Source organism: Chiroxiphia lanceolata, chromosome 3 (assembly GCF_009829145.1).
Source record: "Chiroxiphia lanceolata isolate bChiLan1 chromosome 3, bChiLan1.pri, whole genome shotgun sequence".
NCBI classification, from domain to species: Eukaryota; Metazoa; Chordata; class Aves; order Passeriformes; family Pipridae; genus Chiroxiphia; species Chiroxiphia lanceolata.
The window spans coordinates 47,569,005-47,589,032 of record NC_045639.1 but is presented as its reverse complement, the minus strand read 5'-3'; the positions used below and the strand labels follow the sequence as shown (position 1 = coordinate 47,589,032).

Below are 20,028 nucleotides of genomic sequence, written 5' to 3'. Positions count from 1 at the left end.
TAACAGGTGATGTCGTGCTGCATATTTTATCTACTGGCATAGAATCATTACTCCATTATTCAGAAAAATGGAGACACAGACAAGAGAAACAAATAAAAAGCAAAGAAAAGTGCGCTATTAATAATAATGAAGAAAAATGAAATGGCATATGATCTGATTTCTAAAAAAAAAAATCTTTCTACAGATACACAAACCACTACACTAAAAATTATTCTCTGTATGATTAAATGAACTTCTCTCAACTTGCCTAACCTACTGCTTCTTAAAGCCATTTACATTTTTTCTGGTTTGCACATACTTACCCAGAATATGAGAAGAGTCTACTCAGTGCATGTACTATAGTAGTTCCTGGACAATCAAGCTGCAAACTTCTACAGCATTAAACTGTCTGAAGTGGAGGCACACACAGCTGAAAACCAGTAAGTGATACACAAGGGGAGCCACACAGCCAAACATATAAAACACATACACAAATAAACATAATGGGAATAAGTAGACAAACATGTTTAAAAAAAAAATGGGAGGTGCTTTTCTAAATTTGCTAATTAGAGATAGAAATATTTCCTTAAAAACTGTAATTGAGTCAGATAAAATGTAGTACATTTTTCTCTTCTCGTTGAATTGCTGTCAATGCTGTGCTGTCAGATATATCTGGGTGAGGCTGCTGAAGGACCATCAGGAACAACTGGACATAGGGTTTCCTTCTCCTGGAAACTTTTGTCTCGTTTTTCTTCAGGCTTTTCTGTTGCTTAGTGAGGAACTGAAGGAAGCATGAGAATTTTGCTGCCTGGAAACAAAATCTAGTTGTTAAGAGCTACTGCTACTGCTGCTGCTCTAACTCTGTGTAGGGTTTCTCTGCATCAGCCATCACCATATATCCTGTTTTCAGCTGGGATAATTTTTTTCCTAGTAGCTGCTACAGTGCTGTGTGTTTGGATTTAGTATGAGAATAACATTGATAATACATTGGTGTTCCAGCTAAGTAGTGCTTAAGTCAAGAACTTTTCAGTTTCTCATGCTCTGCCGGTCAGGAAGTACACTTGAAGCTGGCAGGGAGCATTGCCAGGACAGCTGACCTGAACTGGCCAAATATTCCATACTATAGAACATCATGCTCAGTATATAAACTGTGGGGAGTTGGCTGGGAGAGGCAAATCATTGCTTGGGGTGGGGCTGGGCATGAGTCAGTGGGTGGTGAGCAGTTATATTGTGCAGCACTTGTTTCTCTTGAGTTTTATTCCTTTTTCTCTTTTTCATTAGAGAAAGAGAAATTATCCCCATTTTCATTACTATGATTCGATGATGATGATGATAATTTTTATTATTATTATATTTTACTTTATTTCAGTTATTAAACTGTTCTTATCTCAACCCACGGGTTTTACCTTTTTCAGATTCTCTGCCCCATCCCATGACAGGGGCGAGCAGCTGTGCGTACTTAGTTGCTAACTGGGATTAAACCACGATACCATATTAGTCAAACACTGAATCAGATAAATTAAGTCATTGTGGGGCTAAACAATCTTCGGAGTTGATATTATGCTTTATCCTTCCAATCTTGCTGCACGTGTTGCTTATTGAGCTTACCACACACAATGATTTATGTGTGTAGTTGTTTGAGCAGCATGGCGAAGATGAGGAACATAGCAGTTGTTGTTGTTATTCAAACTGTGAGAAAGTTTGGCACAAAGGGTTGATTCTTCCCAGTCTTTCAGGCCAGCAGAATCTCTTAGAATCTGGCCTCTCACCTCCAAGTGCCTCAGGTTTCCCTCCACAAATGCCCATTTTACTTCAGCTTACATGATCTACAAGATCTGTAGGCAAAAAGGCTTGCTACGATACCAGTTTGCAATATAGATGGTATCTTACTATTCATATGCAAAAAGCATACCCTACTGCTTGCTCTTCTTTCACAGCATAACTATTATTTCCCAACAGCGGCATAATGTTTCTTCTGAAATGCCATTTATAGATTTTTTTTAAAGCATACATTTTAAAATGAAATAATTTGGCTTGCATTTTGCGATGAGAGAAGGCAGATGTATAAATGATATTTTAGTCAAAATCACAGCTCCTGAAGTATTATTTACTCTGAGCTTTGAGATACACTTTTTCTTGAAGTAACCACGCTACTATGTATTTTCTTCTTAAACTACTTGGTATTTGGATTTCACTGCCAGTTGGAATTAAGTATTAGAGATTTTCATTGTTGTTATAGAGCTGAATTATTATAATGATAATAATTATTGAATATTTCAGCATACATCCTGTACTTAATCCATTTAACACACACTAAAGGATCCTGGATTGCAGTACCAAGAACAAGTTGGTAATTGTTTTAATCTGAAAGATGAAGAAGGTTCAAGGTAAAGAGAATTCAATTAATAAAGGCAAATTTTGATAAAAAGATACACACTTCTTTGTTTGCTTTATATCACCATAATAAATCACCTTCTTAGAAAATACAGTTGAATGTCACGTGTATTGCTAGTAGAGAACATAAACCTACAAGTTCTTGAAAACTTTCCATCTGCTTATGCCCTCAGGTTGATTTCCTTCTTTTTTTTGTGCTTGAGTCCTGTTTTTCTTCATTACCCTCCATGGCTGCCCAGGACCACTTCCAGAGATGCGTGTGCCAACCCAGAGAAAGCATTTGCCAAAGCTGGCTTCATGAATGGTAGCAAGCAGTGCCAGTTCAGCAAGTTTTAAAAGAGAAAGACTCCCCTGTCTGTGCAACAGTAGAGACACGAGCGTGTAGGAGCACACAGAACAGGTCCTGTTCGTCCCGTCATGAGCTGCACCCTGTCTCTGGCAGGGCTGTTGCCATCACGCCTCTAGTCATGACCAATTATACTACAAATTCAGCAAGCTCCACCATAGACATGCACAATGGGTCTCTCTGCGAGCCTCTGAAGCCAGCAAACCACCCAAAGAGCTAAACTTGGATGAGGTGAATTCCACTCTGATGCTTCAGAGCTGAAATAAGAGGATCAGTCTAGACACTTAAAACTTGGTTGTTCTGTTCTGTTTTGTTTCAAATTGCAAAATAGATTTTTTCAATAAGTTTTATATATCTTTTTTTAAAACATCATTTTCCATGCAAAAAAAAGCTGCCAGTATAGGACATTTCATCTCCAATTCACACATCTCTGTAGGAATTCCAGCATTCTTACAGTGTCAGCAGAGCATTAATCCTGATTTTTCATGCCCTTTAAATTGTGGAAATTATGAGAATCTTAGAGTAAAGAGAAATCAGATTTACAGCCTGTACCATCTCAAACTTTGTGCATGTATGCACAGACACATATACTATTAACACAGAGAAGATCAGGACATGTTCTATTAAAATCTGCAGAATACACATTTGTTTTTAGCAGAGTGTGAATCTGGCCTGTGTGAAGAAACCCCATGTGACAAAGGCCTATAAAGTCAGTCTCTAAAAGTAGATAATCTTGAGTCAATGCTGGAATTTTATTCTTCTTTCCTGTCCTTGCATACATCTTAGATGAATGCTCATAATCCTATTCTCTGGCAAATTCTTGCAAAAAAGAGGTGTTTCTATTCTAGCTTTATGACTCATGCCTGTCCTGCCCTTCCCAGGCCAGAAAGAAATACAGGAGCTGATCTACAGTCCATTGACTTCAATGGATCTTGATCCAGGGGCACAAATCACGTTTTCACATAACAATTAAAACACTAACTTGTTAGGGCAGGCTCTAACTCAGTGAAACTTTCTTGTAGTGAATAACTTCTTCTTCCTCTGTAAGAAAGACACTAAAAAAAATGGGAAAGAGATTCAGACTTCTTTTATTCTGAATGTTTTTGAACATGAAATATAGCGATGAATTCCCATATAACACATGATCAAAGCCTTGTGACTTTTTCCCTAGCCTGTTGGCAACAAGCCATGTAAATTATAAAATAGACCCAGGTACAGGAAATCAAACAATGAGATATTCAGAGCTCAGAATAAAATATCCCCATTAAGATAATGTACTTAAATGAGCTACATTGCAGCATTCAATTGCATCTCTACACTTCAATGTAGCTACTTCTGCATACATTTTAGTTCACCAGTGCCACAGGAAATTTTCACTGGAAAATTATCTTTAGGAAATGTCCATCGTCTTCTTGCTGTCACTTTCTTTTTTTCTCATTTTCTTAATTCTACCAGCTGGCTCTCTCATTTTTGATACCTCATGCCTTCATTCCCTTGTTTCTTCAGACTTTTAATGTCTCTTCCAGTTTAGACAGATGAATACTCCACTGCTTTTACCAATTGGATATTTTTGTAGTGAGCATGGGATTTTTTTAATACCTCAAGGTTCCAGCTCTGTACTGATATGAGGCACACCCATATTTTCAGGACTCTACAGTCATGCCATACAAAATATTAGTTCAAACTTGATAAAAGAAGACCATGACTGTGGCATTTATTTTGTTCTAACATTATGTTTTAATCAAAGGGCTAGCCTCTCAGCTGGGAGTTTTAATCAGTCAAGGCAATGCATGACCCACCCAACATCTTTGTACTCACTTACTTTGTATTCAAATAAAAAAAAGAAATAAGAGTTTAAATTTTTGACCACTTTATTTATTGTGCGTTTTTTTTCCAAAACTAAATTGTGCAAATCCTTACAGGGCATGTTGGATGTGGACATTACCAATTTCATTTCAGAATAAGACAGCAATGTAAAGATCACAAACAGTAAAATTGTTCAGGCTTGGAAATACTATTAAACTTCACTTACTGTGTTAATGTTGTAAAATGAGGGTGTCCCTGTGCCCCACACCGCATTTTCAGAATTATACCCATATTCTAATACAATTTAGGAGAATGCTGATAGAGAAAAGCCCTGAGAAGTGTCCTCCTTCCTCACTTTGCCATGTCCAAAGCATTCCGTAAGGAAAAATGAAGCCCTGTGAGTTTAGCTTGCACAACACTGGATTCAGTCACCACTGTAGCAACAGTCACGGACAGAGCTGAAACCGCATTCTTAGCTAATCTTCCCATTGTAACAAAGTCTATAATGAGTAGGTAGGCAGGTTTCATGTTGTATGTCACGAATACACAAGCCCAAGTACGGCATAAAGCTGGATGTTTCTATGGGAATTTGATTTGAAAGCAAAACCAGTCCCTACAGAAAGCCTGTTAGGGAGAAACCCTGAGAAAACACTTAAGAGCCACAGTCTTCCCTTTGCCAAAAAAGCTGTTAAGAAATACTGCCTCAAAATCAAAATTTGTGCTGAATGAGCAAAGAAGTGGTCAAAGAAAAAAGCAGATCCTCTACTCCTCTTGATGCTCACGCACTCACATACACACTGTGCAGGCTCTTCACTCTTGCAAGAGTTATGGATTCCTGACTATAAATGTCAAGTAAAGTTCCTCATGGTAACCCTGTCTGCTCTCCATGCTGACAGACTGCATGAGTTCAGAAAGTTGCACTTTACCCCTCTTTGTACCACAATGAGCAAGTCTGTCAATTAAAACAATAACTCTCTTTACTTAGTGAATTTAAACCCCTTGTCATAACTTCAATGTGATTTTGGTATGATTGCATATGCAAGAAAGCAAAAAAACCAACAAACTAGGCCAACTTCTGAACCCTGGGTCCCTGAAACCTCTGGGAATTTTGCTTAAGCAAGGAGTTCAGAATTTGGCCCCAATGAAAGCTTTAGCAGCAGCAGCACAGGCTGCCCTCAGCACCACTAGTCAAACCAGTGATCTCCCATGCAGGTTCTGTTCCACTCTAGGCCACAGTTCCAGCACCACTCAAATCTGCACTGAGGGCGAGGACATTTCATGTGCATGCAGCCACCTGCAAAATAGCAATGGAATGGATTTGGTACTTGGCAAACACTTAGAGATGTTAATCAACAATTAAGAGCGTTAAAATCAACTTTCTTAGGCATTCATTTACCAACTAAGTAAAATATTTTGTAAAAGAAAAGTACAAACCTGAAGAATATTTCCCTGGGCTTTCTAAAACCTGCTACTCCCTGTAATATGCTGGTCTTACCTTAGGGACTGCAGGAGTAGGAGGAAATTAGAAAAAACTCTGCTAGGGATAGGGAAAAGAATGAGTCAATGGCCTCTCAAAGCAGTCATGGAGGTGTCTCCTCAAGGTTACTCTATGCTAGTCCAGCTGTGAGCCAGAAAATAAACAAAATTAAATTTTTTTTTCATTTGTATTCAACAACTGCAAGATTTGCAGAGAGTAAATCAGGAGATACAGATTTTAGTGGTTGACTGCTGATTATATAAAAATGACATTAGTAATTTAGGCTGATCTACTGGCTGACCTTTTTAGTATCTGAAGCAGCCTTTTGATCACATCAGTGTTTCCTGTGTGTTGGGTTTCTTACTTGCCCATACCATGAGAGCAGTTTTAATCTCTCTGCTCACAACCTTGATCAAAAGTTTATTTTGTAATATATAAAATATTAACATTGTCAAAGGTCATTACAGAAATACATTTCAAATGGAAATTATGTTGCTTACCACACAAAGAGATCTTTTGCATAATTCAAACTGAGAGAAAAGTATGCAATATGAAGAAATGCTGAAATGTCATCTTGGTTTTACTCCAAATGGTGATGGGAGGTACAGGGAGTGTGTGTTCCCTACTGTACTGCTACCCTCACACCACCTTTTTTATAAATGCCACTCCAGAATGTTTCTCAGAAGGCAAAAACTGCAGGAGACACAAGAACTGGTTTGTTAAAATAGGCCTGTCTACTTCATCTGACAGAGAGAGAAAATTGTTGTGATAGCAAGGTCTATTCATCAGTTTATATCTTTGTGCAAGAAATGCAATGCACCAGAAAATTTTTTATCTTATTTAAATGTAAACATACCAATGGCCAGCCTTCATGTTTCAGTTTATTTAAAGTTTAGACCCAGTCCTCTCTTACAATTTGTATTAGGCCATCACTGAGTAAAACTCATCTCAGTCCTGGCACAGGACTCAATCCCCAGTAGACACCCTCTATCAAACGTGGGTCCTACCTTCTAAGCTACATACATCATGTTATTCTCTGCTACATGGCAGCTGAGATCAGCCGTCAGAGTGGAGAGTGTCTCAAGCAATGTGACCTAGAGCTTTGTGAGTACAGCAGTCCTCTAAGAGACATGGATGTGTGTTTAAACTCACTCAGATCGGGAACTCAGCTGTAGGAAAGTGTTTCTCTCTTTCACTTCAGCTATTATAGGATAGTTGTTTGCATCCAGAAATATTCTGGAATGCCTATAGTTTACACAGAGTATTACAGAAAAGTTATTGGCATTGCCACTATCCCTTGTAAAAGACAGTGTCCACAGATGCATTTGGGGAAGGAAAGCACAATTATTCTCCTGTGTGGAGTCAGTGTACTCCTTCCAAATGAAGACTGTTGGCAGAGTTCAGTGTAGAGTTGTCAGCTTCTTGACAGCAGCCGTACTTAGGCAGCTCTGAAGTGCTTCTCTCAGTTTACAAATGGCAGCCTACAAGCTGGCACATGCAGTAACCATGACCAAAGAAGAAAGCAAGCACTGCACTTTTTAAGCTTCATGCATTAATTTGCAGAATGACAGAATCACTGAGGTGGGAAGGTCCCTTTAGAGAACATCCAGTCCAAATCTCACTGCTCAAAGCAGGGTCATACTGAAGTAGGGTGCTCAGGTTGCGCCCAGTTGGGTTTTGAACATATCCTAGAATGGAAACTCTTTCTGGGCAACCTGTTCCAATCTTCAGCTACCCACACAGTAAAAGGATGTTCTTGTGTTTAAACGCAATTTCCTGTGTTTCAATTTGTGTGCACTGCTGCCTGTCCTTTCAGTGGGTACTGAGAATAATTTGCCTCTGTTTTCTCTGTTTCTCCCATCACATATTTATTTATACAGTCCTTTTTTCATCTTTTCATTGGAATCACAGATTCATGGAATAGGTAAGGTTGGAAGGGACCACAGTGGTGATCCAACCTCGCTGCTTTATCAGGGTCATCCTAGAGCACATTGTGCAAGATTGTGTCCAGACAGTTCTTCCGTATCTCCAGTGAGGGGGACTCCACAACCTTTCTGGGCAATCTGTTCCAGTGCTTGGTCACTCACACAGTAAAGATCATCCTCATATTCAGGTGGAACTTCCTGTGCATCAGTTTCTGCCCATTGCCTCTTCTCCTATTGCTAGGCACCACTGAGAAGAGCCTGGCTCCATGCTCTTGACATTCTCCTTCAGACACTTAGAGACATTGATGAGGTTCCCCTCTCAGTTGTCTTTTCTGGAGGCTGAATAGGCCCAGCTCCCTCAGCCTCAGAGAGATGCTCTGGTACTTTTTCCATCTTCACAGCCTCCATTGGACCCACTCCATGAGCTCCATGTCTCTCTTGTACTGAGGAGCCCAGAACTGGACACAGTACTCCAGATGCACCCTCACTAGGGATGAGTAGAGGGCTTGACCTGTTGGCAATGCTCTTCCTAATGCACCCCAGGATACCACTGGCCTTCTTGACCACAAGGACACACTTCTGGCTCATGGACAGCTTGTTGTTGACCCCCAGGTCCTTCTCTGCAGAGCTGCTTTCCAGTAGGTCAGCCAACAGCCTGTACTAGTGCTTGGGGTTATTACTCCCCAGGTGCATGACCCTGCATTTGCCTTTGTTGAATTTCAGAAGGTTCCTCTCTGCCCATCTCTTCAACCTGTTGAGGTCCTTCTGCAGCACAATCAGCCAATTACAGTGTGCCAAACATTTCTAGCCTACTACCATGGTTTTGGCATTTTTTATTATGAGGCACTGTTCTGAACTGGGTCAGGCTATAAGCAAGGAAAAGTTTTTTCCTGCTTATTATCCATTTTCAATAAATGTTTTCATTCAAAGGTAAAAAGTAGAACTACCTTTTTGATAAAATGGGGATTTTTACAAGCAACGTCCCTAAACTTTTGTGGGAGCTGTGTAAATGGTATCAAATAGGAATATCCTGTTTGTGATAAATGTTAACTGCCTATAATTTAACAGTAAAGATTCTGTAGCCCAGCCTAAGAGAAAGTAAAGGTCCTACCACTCCTTCAACCTGACCAGAAGGTTTCTTTTCATTTGGCTGTGCACACAAACTCTTAAATATTAATAGTCACCATTATCATCTACTTCTAATGCAGTTAAAACTTCTGTTTCCAGCCTTGTCTTACAAGTCTGTAAATAAGATTTTTGACCAAGCCCTCTGTTATCTCTTGTCTGCTGCCCACCTTGCTCTCTACATGATACCAAACCTTGTCTTGCCTTACCACTCTTGAATTCGTGGTTTTTTCCCTTCTGTTTCTTGTGCTTGAAGGTGTCTCCCACTTTCTATCTGCCAACTGCCTTCTTTTCTTTCATCAAACCCCAGATTTCAGGATTTTGTCCTATTTCTTCCTCAGTAATACTTCTGCAGTATCACTGCTCGAAGTGTTCTCTTCTTGCAGTTCACAGTGTCTTATTTGGTGTTTTCAGTGTTCCATGTGAATAAGTGATGCCACAAAACTGAGAAGCATCCTCTAAATACTTCTATAATATTTAGGCAATAAATTTAATATATTTTTATTAATTAATTAATATAAATACCATTAAATCTTGGAATAGCATTAACGCATAATATATAGCCTATTCCATCCCTGTTCCCCATTTTAACCATCCCAGTGCCAGCAGATTACTTTGCTTCCTACACAGTAAACATCGATTAGTGCAAACTGTCAGGACTCATGTTTGCTTCCTTGAATTTGCACTTCTACCATGGGCATGTGACTGGGTTGAGATAAATCTCATCTAAATTCAGCCATATATTGTGTAGACATCTACAGCAGGACTCATTCTCCACATCCCACTTTTAGGTGTGATTCTTCTGTCCTACATTAGACATATGTTCTGCTTCATTGTGATATAAGTTTTACCCTACAAATGTCTATTTTTCCCAGTGACAATGGTAAATCTAGACAACTAGCTGGATATTCAGTCATATGAATGCTACATCCAGTGCCTCATTTTCCCTACCTACAAAACAGCCAGGCATTTTGTGAGGCTTGATTGGTGGTTTTAGAACTAAGTGATTTAATGTTTTCAAGATAATTTAGATAAAGTGACAGAGGCAATTATTCAAGCTCTGTGTGCTCTCCCTATCTTGGAATAATACTGTGAATATGTACACATGCACATTTATACATTTATTCGGTAAAATGAATTTTAAAAGACAGTTAAATACAAGATATATAATAAATTTACCATTTTTTTCCACTGGAATATTGCAGTTGGGGCATGGCTTGGTTGTCTTCTTGATTGTGTCTCTAGATGCTTCTTCCCATCGAGCTTGCATGGCTGCATGTTCATCAACTACATACCCCTGCAAAGAGAGAGCAAAATCATGTGTGGGCACAATCTTGAAAGGCTCGCTGGGACATGATGTCTACACTGAAGTGAGAACCATTTACCTGCAAGAAACAGACAGGCCAGGTAGGCTGGACTTTGTGAGAGATGCAGAAGTTCTGCTTCAAAATGCAGACTGTTTTCTCCCAGTGTGCACAACACATGTATTGAGTTAGATCCTGAATTGCAGGATGATGGGGGTAGCAGCAGCAGTGGAAGCATGTGCCTTCCTGGAGATTCCTCCTAAATCCAGCAGCAGCACAGGCTGTGTCCTCCCTGCTGCTCCCTGCCCTGAGTGGCAGGCAAAGCCCCAGCAGGAGGACATGGGGGCATCAGCCGTGCTGCAAATGCACAAAGACAGGTAAAGCAAAAGGCAAGGCGAAGCAGCAGTCAGGTGAATCCAGCTGAGACATGACATGTTAGACACCCTAGGCTTGATTCTGCTTCAGGGATTAAAGCCCGTGCAAGAAAACAAAACCCACCAAGGCAATGCAACACTTGATAATGCATAATGGTGGGGTGTCTGGAAGGAAACTGTTTTTCATAATAAAGCATACGCCTTTGTGTCAGAGGTCTGGGTTTCATTCCAACATAAATCCATGTAAATTTAGGAGGCACGAAGAAGGAACAGAAAAATTTTAGAGAAAAAGTAAAAAAACCCACCCGTGAGCAATGAAAGCAATCAGCTCCCAGACAGAATTACATAGATGAAAAAAGTCATCATGAAGAATGTAAAAGGGGCTCCTGTGTTTGTCCTATTTATGACTGGGACAAAATTACATAATCTACACAAGTGGCCTATTTGGCAGTTTCCTACCTAAAATGATGGTACAAGGACAAAAGAGATGGCAGTGCCTTGAGTAATTTCTATCACACAAGGTTGGCAACTATGTGAATAGTAGCTGTAAACAATGTATGTAGGTTCCAGCCTTGAAACTCTGCTCTCTCCATTCGTAATGTGGGGTTTTTTCAAGCATGTGGGAAAATGGTCATTTTAAACTATTTAATTTCTAACAATTTCTGTAACTTCTTTGTGTATACCTTCAAAATACTTGTAGTCTGTCATGTGGACTCAAATATTAATTTAAATGGATAATTTTTTAATATATTTATTTTGAGTAAGACTAAAAAAAGGAAATTGGCTCAACTTTTAAAAATGCAACACAACCATAACTCCTCTTGATTTCTTGTCATCTACTATTGATAAAACCTGTAAGTTGTTGCAGTGTCAGTGAGTAAGATCTAGATTTTAATTCTTGCCTGAAGTGACCTGAGTTAAAATGGAATAAAAAAGAGCAGCATCTGCAGAAATTTGTTTCCAACTCATCTGGTGGCCATTGCAATATGCATTTAAAAACAAAACAAAACACAAAACAAGAAAAAAACTCCACAGGCTTCTTTTAATCAGGAAACCTCAAAACTGTGTGTTTGGTATTATCTATTTTATTTACCTATATCAGTCTCCTCAACCCATGAACCCCTTTTGTTGCTCCTCACTTATTTTTCTATATTTTGCCAATCTTTTTGATGTAGAGGTGACAAAAGTGTACAAAGTCACTTTTACTTTTGGCTCTCTGCTTCTGGAAAGGGAACTCAGCCCTGCACCCTGCTGGATTATTCTGCAATTCGTCAGAAAGATGACCTCTATACAACAGAACATTAGTAAGTTCTGGGGAATAGAAAAAGCTGCTCAGGCTAATAGCAAAGAACATAATCTAGTATTGATTTTGCAACACCTTGATCTTAAGGAAAGATGACTTTAGCAAGCAATCTGAGCTAGCTCAGAGAGGCCTGAGCAGAAGATGGGGAAAAAAGGGAATGCTTGACCTGGGCCTCAGTTTGCCCAGTGACAGAAATAAGATGATACTAATTTAATCTCATTTTCATGGGAATTCATTACTTAACATCCACGCAGATGATTCAAGATGAAAATCACTATAGCAGTGATAAAACCCTGCTATTCTTTTCAGAATAGCCAAATGGGAAGACCAGAGTATTTTTAATTTTTGTAGTCAGCCCAGAAGAGCTTCACAGTGGTTCTATTTTCTCAAATAGTCCAAATCCAGTGTTTTAATACTTGCAAACATATTTCTTTCTTGTCTTCTTGTGTTTGTTGTGACCTAATAGCAAATGACACTGAGGCAAAATTTCACATATCAAATTGCTCATTTCATTCAAATAAACATTTTTAATCTCAGTTCTGAAAAAAAAATACAAACTTGGGAGTGCTTAGGAATGTCTAAAAGAAACAACTTCTAACCACATATATGCAGTTCATCAAGAAAAAACAAATTGCTGAAAACAGCAGAGTGAATTAATATTTTAATATTTTCCATTGCGAAAATTCTAGCATGAACTAGCTGCAGCAGCATGACATTTTCAGCCCATTAGAGCAGAAACATCCCTCCTCTGCCCAGTCTTGCTGATTGCTAAGTTAAAGACTTCTTGCTGCAGGAAGCAAATACAGAGAAATGGCACAGTGATGGAATCCCTCTGATTCAGTAAGGAAATCATACCATCCAGATCTATGAGCCTCCAGTGTTCACGTCCTTTATGTGCTCCACATGCAATGGTGGCGTGCACTCATTTTTTTCCTCAAACAATAGAAAAAAGGTGTATGGCAATTCTTTATTATCTATTTTATTATCTATTTATTATCTATCTTTTGTGTCTATTTAAATCATACTCTTACGTCCTAAACTGGCAAACCTAATTTCCATTGCAATGACCTAGGTAATAGAGCAGGTCTGTCAAGCAGAGGTGTCTCTCACTTTCCTTGTTTTGCCTGGTCTTGGGTAGGAAGTTCAGAGATGCTCCAGGTGTGCATCACATCAGTTTGCTGAGGACAGGAGACTTTGATTGCTTCTGTTGCTGACTCAACACAATACGCTCTAATTCTCCAATTACTACAAAATATTTGTCCCAACCCTACTGAAAAGCTACTAGATTTCATCCAGGCCACTTTATGAATAATTTTTTTGATTCTCAACTGTGCTGCACATTACAACCAGTAATGAATACTCACAAGTAAGAGGAAGCTACAGTAAGAACTGTTGCAAGCATTATTTGACATCCCCTCTGCAATATTCCCTTAGTGAGATGGGAGGAAAAGTCTGTCTTGTTACCTCTGGGTAAGAAGGATGTAGATTTACTTCTGTTTCTGTGCTGAGTCTTTTGGAAAAACTAACAGGGATAAAGAGACCACAGAGACTGCTGAGGACCATACAGCAATACAACAACATGGAAAAGGAAAGCTTTTTATGCACTTAATCCATATCATGCAGTACTGGAAAAAAATCTACAGGGACAGAAAGCATCTTGAAATAGAAATAAAGTGTCCTTCTTAAAGCAGCACCTCATTCAGGTAATAGAGCACACATCAACCTTTCAGTAGAACTACATAAAAGAAATGAACTATGTGTTCACAGACAGCAACTAAGCAGTACCATCTAAGTTAAAAAAATTAATGGCAAAATTTCTAGTTAAAAATACTGGAAGCATTAGATGCATAACGTTAAATTCTGACATCCACCAAATTATATGCTGTCTTATTGTACGCTTCTTTTATGATCATGCTTATTTTGCCCACTATAGACAACATCTGAAGACTGAAGACCCTTGATTCAGAATAGAATGTGAAGCTGTTAACTTTATGTTTTGCTTTGCTTTAGTGAATGTAATTTCTGCACTCCTGCTTGTTTGCTCTTGGGGCTTCATTCCTTTCTGATAAGAAAAGAAAGCTGGTCATGCATAACTTTAAAAAAATGCATCCTAGTGCAGCTTTCTTTAAATCAGAAATAAATTTGCTTTGGATCAGAAATGCTTGATTTAAAGCTAATTTTACTTGCAAAAATAAGCTTTTTATTTAATAGAAATATGTAAAATTATGACTTTATGTGAAATACAGATTTTTAAAAAGGTTTAGATGTCTCAAAACAGAAAGTATTACTAATTTTCTAACATGAATGTGAGAAAAGCTACGTATACTTGAAAGCATTTGAAAGGAAGACAAAGAATAATTCATTGTACACAAAGCAATGTTCAGCCCACCATAATATTTAGGTTAACAGAGCCCACTACAGCTAGAGCTGTAAGCAAAACCAGCCTTATCAGTTGAAGCTGTATCTACAAGGGGTGGTGACAGTCCAACTTAAATTTGTTTTGTCTTCTTAGCTTCTACAGGGCTGTTTCATGAACATGATCACATGAGTTAACATCCTGCTGTGTTTACTGGTGTCTTCAGTTGTGGGGATAAAAGTAGCAGATGTCTAGGGCAATAGATAGATTAGAGGGATTTTGGAAGAAAATGCATTATTTGAGCCATTTAAGAGTCAAAATCTCAAAAAGAGAGGTGTTGAAAGCTATGGGAGTAGTGCTCTAATTCAGAGAGATTTAGGCTAATCAAAACACTAAAATATGGCTATAGATAAGGACCGGAAAAGATATTCATTTCATGAGAATATGTTTCATGCACAGGAAAAATAGAGGTGTCAGTATAGCAGTGATCCAGTTAAATCCACATAAAGCAGCTTTGTGTGAACCAATTTGTCTAGTGTGCCTAGGGAATTCTGCTATAAAAAAAAAAGTGCTGCTTTGTGACGAACTAGTTAAAGTCGAATTGATATAAACAGGATATTATGTCAGATACAGGATGAAAGAGACTTTCACTAAATAATATCAGAGTGCTCTGGTTTGGTGACACTGCACATCAAGGTTCTCACCGCATGTTGAGGCCATTCATATAATGAATTAAATTCAGGTAGATGGTGAATATTGAATTTACACTGCTCAAAAGGAGAAAATCTAATCTAATACAGGTCATCCTTATATAACTCTTTTCCATGAGTGGAATAAAGAATGTGCCTTCTCCAGTAAGTGGCAACACAGCTGAAAATGACTGTCAGCTTAACCTCATAAACAAAAGCAGTCTGTCACATCTTTTTTGCTTTATTGCTGCCCAAAATAAGAAAGCTAAAGTTCTCTTTATATAGTTCCCATCTATTTTTCAAAAGACAGAAAGTTAAGAACTATTCTCAGATTTCCTCTGGTGCATTTTTATTTATAACAGAGATTAATTTTACAGGATGTTTCTTGGTTATAGTTATTTTTCTTGCTCTTTTAATTAGGCACCTGTGGGTTGAGATGTCCTGAGCATGACATTGTGAACATACCAGCAATTAAAACCCTAAGCCTCAATTTCTTTTTCATTTGTTTTAGATACTTAATAATTCAAGCTAGGTGTGCCATTTTTTGTAAAACCATGCTTTATTTAACTTTTAAAATTTACCTGACAGAAAAAAAAAATCAATGGCCTAATAATAGATGTTCCACATTTCCTACTGTGACTCAGGACCCATTGAAAGATATTGTATATGGTGAACCTCTTCAGTATCTTTTTCTTTCACTAAAATGTGGTGAAATAATTCATGTTTTTTGTGGTTAGCTTTTACTATTCATCACTTAGATTATCATTAGCCACTTAGAGACCAGGCTTCACAACCCTACACTCTTGCTACAGCATAAGAGGTTAGAAGCTGTTGTTCCATGATGGAAAGGGAAGCCTGGCAAGTAATGCCTGTACATTTTATACCACCTACTGTCAACTCTGAGACCTGACCTGCATACAGGAGGCATTGGGAGGATAAGATAGGCTGGAGGCTCACCTGCAGCCCAAGTGAGCTGGGAGCTTTTCCAGGAGCTACATCAAAACAGACTTCAGCAGGGTGCCAGGTGATGTGACAGGTTTTCCCGGATGTGTGCATGCACATGGATGTGTCATGTTGCACCTGTGCAACAAAAAACATTTCTGGGAAGTGATCAAATGTGTGTGCTTCGGAGCCAATTGTTTGCCTCAGATATCATGCCCTTGTTGGTTTGAGCCCAGAAACTCTGGTTAGGGGTGCAGCTAAGGAGCCCAGGAGGCACGTGCTGATGAACAGGATCAGGTTTGCCCTGACTCAGCTGAGGCACTGACTGCACTGCATTTGGTTAGGTCTGGTGGGTTCCCAGGCTGACAGGGGCTCTGGATAAGCTTTATACTGCCAGTTGCAGAACAGCAAAGCTACTGTCTGGATCCTACATTAGCTACCTGAGGACTGTGATGGCTCAGTAACAGTTGAAGTTTGATTTGATGTTGGTGGGTTTGGGGACAGGCTTTGGGATTTGGGTGACCAAGGCCTCTAGCTTATGGCTACACCCAGGACAGGCAGTGTCCCACAGGTTAAGAGTGGAGCTGAAGTGAAGTTTTACAGCAACAGTTACAAACTTACACTGAAAGAGATGAATGGCTTTGAACCCATAGCTTTGTGGCTCAATAAAAATTCCGGTAAAGGATTCACTATGCCAGCCCATCCCAGACTGGATGTTTTATTTAGGCTTAGGTTTGCAGCTGTTGCTGGCCTAGCAGTAATAGTGGAGTTTGTTCAAATGAGATGAACTAGATTTATGTCTGGGTTTCCTACAAAGACTGCTAGACTGGGTTTATGGAATAAGACGTAAGATATTCTTTTAGGTTCAAGCCTTTGCATGCAGGTTATAGGAGGGATTTGTGTACAGCCCTAACTAGAGAAATATATCATGATGTTTAATTTATTCTCTTTACTAAATTCACAGCAAATTCTGAAAAAGCAAAGTTGCTAAAAAGCTCTTACCTTTTTACAATTACACACTCACTGACTTGGTAGGACAATGTAATCAGCTGCTTCTTGGAGAAAGTTTGTCCACAGAACCGTTTCTCAAACATACCTTTTTATAGCACATTTCACCCAGTTTCTGTCACTTTTTTCCCCCAAAACATTTATGAGTCATTGCCCCATATTCTATTAACTTATTTATATATGCACCACTTTTACACCAGAGTCATTGCTATTGCTATTACAGTTTACCTTGCAGGTGTCTTATCAACATGCCCAGCACCAAAATCATTCTGGAAGCTACTCTGAAAAAGTTCAAATCTGATATGTGGTCACATTTTATTGTCCAGGTGCTAGGGAGCAAGAAGGTGCATGGCATATCCTTGTACAAAGAAAACCAACTAGAAAGATTTTGTGCTATGAAAGCTAATTTTAAGGTGGGGACTTACAGAGGAAGCTGGTTTATGGGTAGATTCCCCATCTGCATAGATTGTCTATGTGTGAGGTTAAAAGGGGCCAGGAAGCCTGGTTATGTGGTGTACATAGCAGGGACTATGTGGTTATTTCTAAACCTAAATCTGGCTGGGGTCACCTTTACTGTGTCATTGATTCCACCATGCACAATGTGCCTTTTAATTAATCCTGTTTGACATCCCAAAGTTCAAACAGGTCCAAGAGGCTGCAATGGTTTTAAAACAAAGCTTCTCAAATGAAGTTGCCACAGCTAAATTTTATTTTCACCAAAATAATGTAACTTACATACTAAGATGGGAAATCATCAGCAATATCTGTGCACAGATCTGGTCTGATACACCAGCAGGTGTATGATACAAGGTCACGATACACCAGCAGTTAAAGCTGGGCTGCTCTCTGCATGCCGGCTGCCGAGTTTGCCTCTTCTACCCCAAGCAGCAAACAATGCCCTTTAGCTTCCCACCATTATATGGTTCCAAATCCTTTATTTTGAATAGCTTTTCGAAGCACCACATGTGGCACCTGCTTTGTCCCTCCTATGCCCTGCAGCTGCAGTTGCCCTCTTCCTTCCTCCTGCCAACTGACTCCATTCCCCTTTCCCTACTGTTCTCCCCCACTTCACAGTCTTACCAGGTCCATTCCCCTCTCTTGACCTCAGGCTTCCTCTTCACTCTTTCTCATATTTGCCCAAGCACAGGCCCATTTCACCACCACCATTTATGTTTCCTGGACCCTCATAGCTGCGCCATGTCATCTCACTTCTCTCTTCCTTCTCTTCTTTCTGGAGCTTCCACTGTATCTCTGACAGGTCACAGTCACTCCCATCAGCTTTTGGCTTTCATGGACACTCAAATGTCTCTATATCAGGCTTTACTTCTCCTTCTGAGGGATCTCCTTCTCCAAGGCTTCCTAAATTGGTGTCAGGCTCTGAGGGCACTAGCAGACCTTGCTGTAAGAGTCTCCTGGAACCCCCACACCCTGCTCATGGCTCAGGAACCCATGTCAGCCTCTGCCCCAGTGACACTGAAGCAGGGCCTGCCTCCAGCTCCCCACATCCCTGCCCAGCCAGTCATGGGCCACCTGTGGATGCACCACCCACCATTTTGGCCCGTCTCTGTCCTCAGGCACTGCCCTGACAGACCATACATGGAGAGTAATTCCCTGAGACCGATCACGTATCCTGCACCTGTTCTGGAGAGGAAAAGTTTAATTGCAGTGTGTCCGGTTGATCCTTAAATATGACTGGTAGGGGTTGTGGCAATAAATAAAGGTTATAAAATAAATTATATGGATCCAGACAGGAGTCAAACTGCATGAGCTAGAGACAACCCTGGAAGTGTATTATTCCTACCTTGAAACAGATGATGGTCACAGATAAAAAAAATCCTGCTCACTGCTTCAGCAAGCAGTACAATAACAGCAAGTTAGGTCTGACACACAGACTTACGCACCTAGCATGGAAGGGCCAAACAAACAGACAGCCTGAAAGCAGAAGTGGATAAACATTTACATTAATCTCAGTGAGAGAGATGGAAACTGTCCCACATGCACTGCGCTCCATATATGCCCCACGAATGTTTTGTATGCACTGTATGGAGGTGCTGTGGGCAGGGGAGCTCTGTAGTGATGCTGTTTGGGTGAAATCAACATCTCACCAGTACCTGGGCTTGCCCTCTATCGGTTACCTCTCACTTTGCTCGCCTGGCTAAGGAAAGGGAGGGAAAACAGTGGCACAGCGGCACAGCACCACCTCGTGGAGAAGTTTAATTAGTGCAGCTCTCTTAGTTTCTTGTGGGGAAAAGAAGGCCGATCTAAGTTAATTAACTTCAGCTTAAGTTGGAGTCTAAATGAATTTTGCATAGTCTGTGGTTTTGTCTATACAGGGGAATTGATCTGCATAGATGCAAGAATTATTCTGGTACTATTATTTAGCTATTCTGAAACAGCTCTTCCAGAGTACAGGAAATTTTTCAGGAAGATCAAACGTTCACATACACTGGAACTGCAAAAGTAGTCAACATTCCTAAGTTAACAGGTCTAATTGGATGCAATTCATGTGCTGAGAGAATGGATCAGATGGACAAAGTTCTCCCATTGTTACAAGGAAAAGCTAGGGTAATATTAAAATATTTAAAATAAACCACTGCTTCTTATGGTATTCTGATTTTTCCTGGCTCACCTTTATCTCTGCCCTAGAACATAGGAATTATATGAACTCTAACTTTCACAGAGCCAACGTTGTTGAACACATTTGTAACATCCCATGTCAACTTTCAGTACTGTAGGCAAAACCCTAGGCATAAATAACTTAATGAATATAGGGCTCACAGTTCATGTTGAGATGTATTCAAGTTCCAACTAAATTTAATTAAGGTAAGACACTGAGTCAGTCTCCTACTTTACTAGGCTATTGGATACTTTAAGTATCTCTCAATTTCTCTGTTGAAGTTGCTTTGTTTTTCTATAAATGTGAATGGTAACTGGAAGACTGCTCTAAGGTTTCTGCAAATAAAATTAAACTGTTCTTCATAGAGGATAGTTAAGCTGCAA

General features: G+C 39.6%; 1 protein-coding gene across 2 annotated transcripts in view; it reads right to left on the bottom strand.

Moving 5' to 3' along the window:
* Positions 1-4,572: 4,572 nt before the first annotated feature.
* PRKN (parkin RBR E3 ubiquitin protein ligase) overlaps positions 4,573-20,028 on the bottom strand; it is a 713,780-nt gene continuing 698,324 nt past the window's right edge. For both annotated transcript variants that reach the window (XM_032681398.1, XM_032681399.1), the window contains 2 exons: positions 10,232-10,349; positions 4,573-5,819 (listed from right to left, as the gene is read on the bottom strand). In XM_032681398.1, the coding sequence (XP_032537289.1) occupies positions 5,710-5,819; positions 10,232-10,349 (228 nt within the window). In that variant the 3' untranslated portion in view covers positions 4,573-5,709. The remainder of the gene's footprint in view (positions 5,820-10,231; positions 10,350-20,028) is intronic.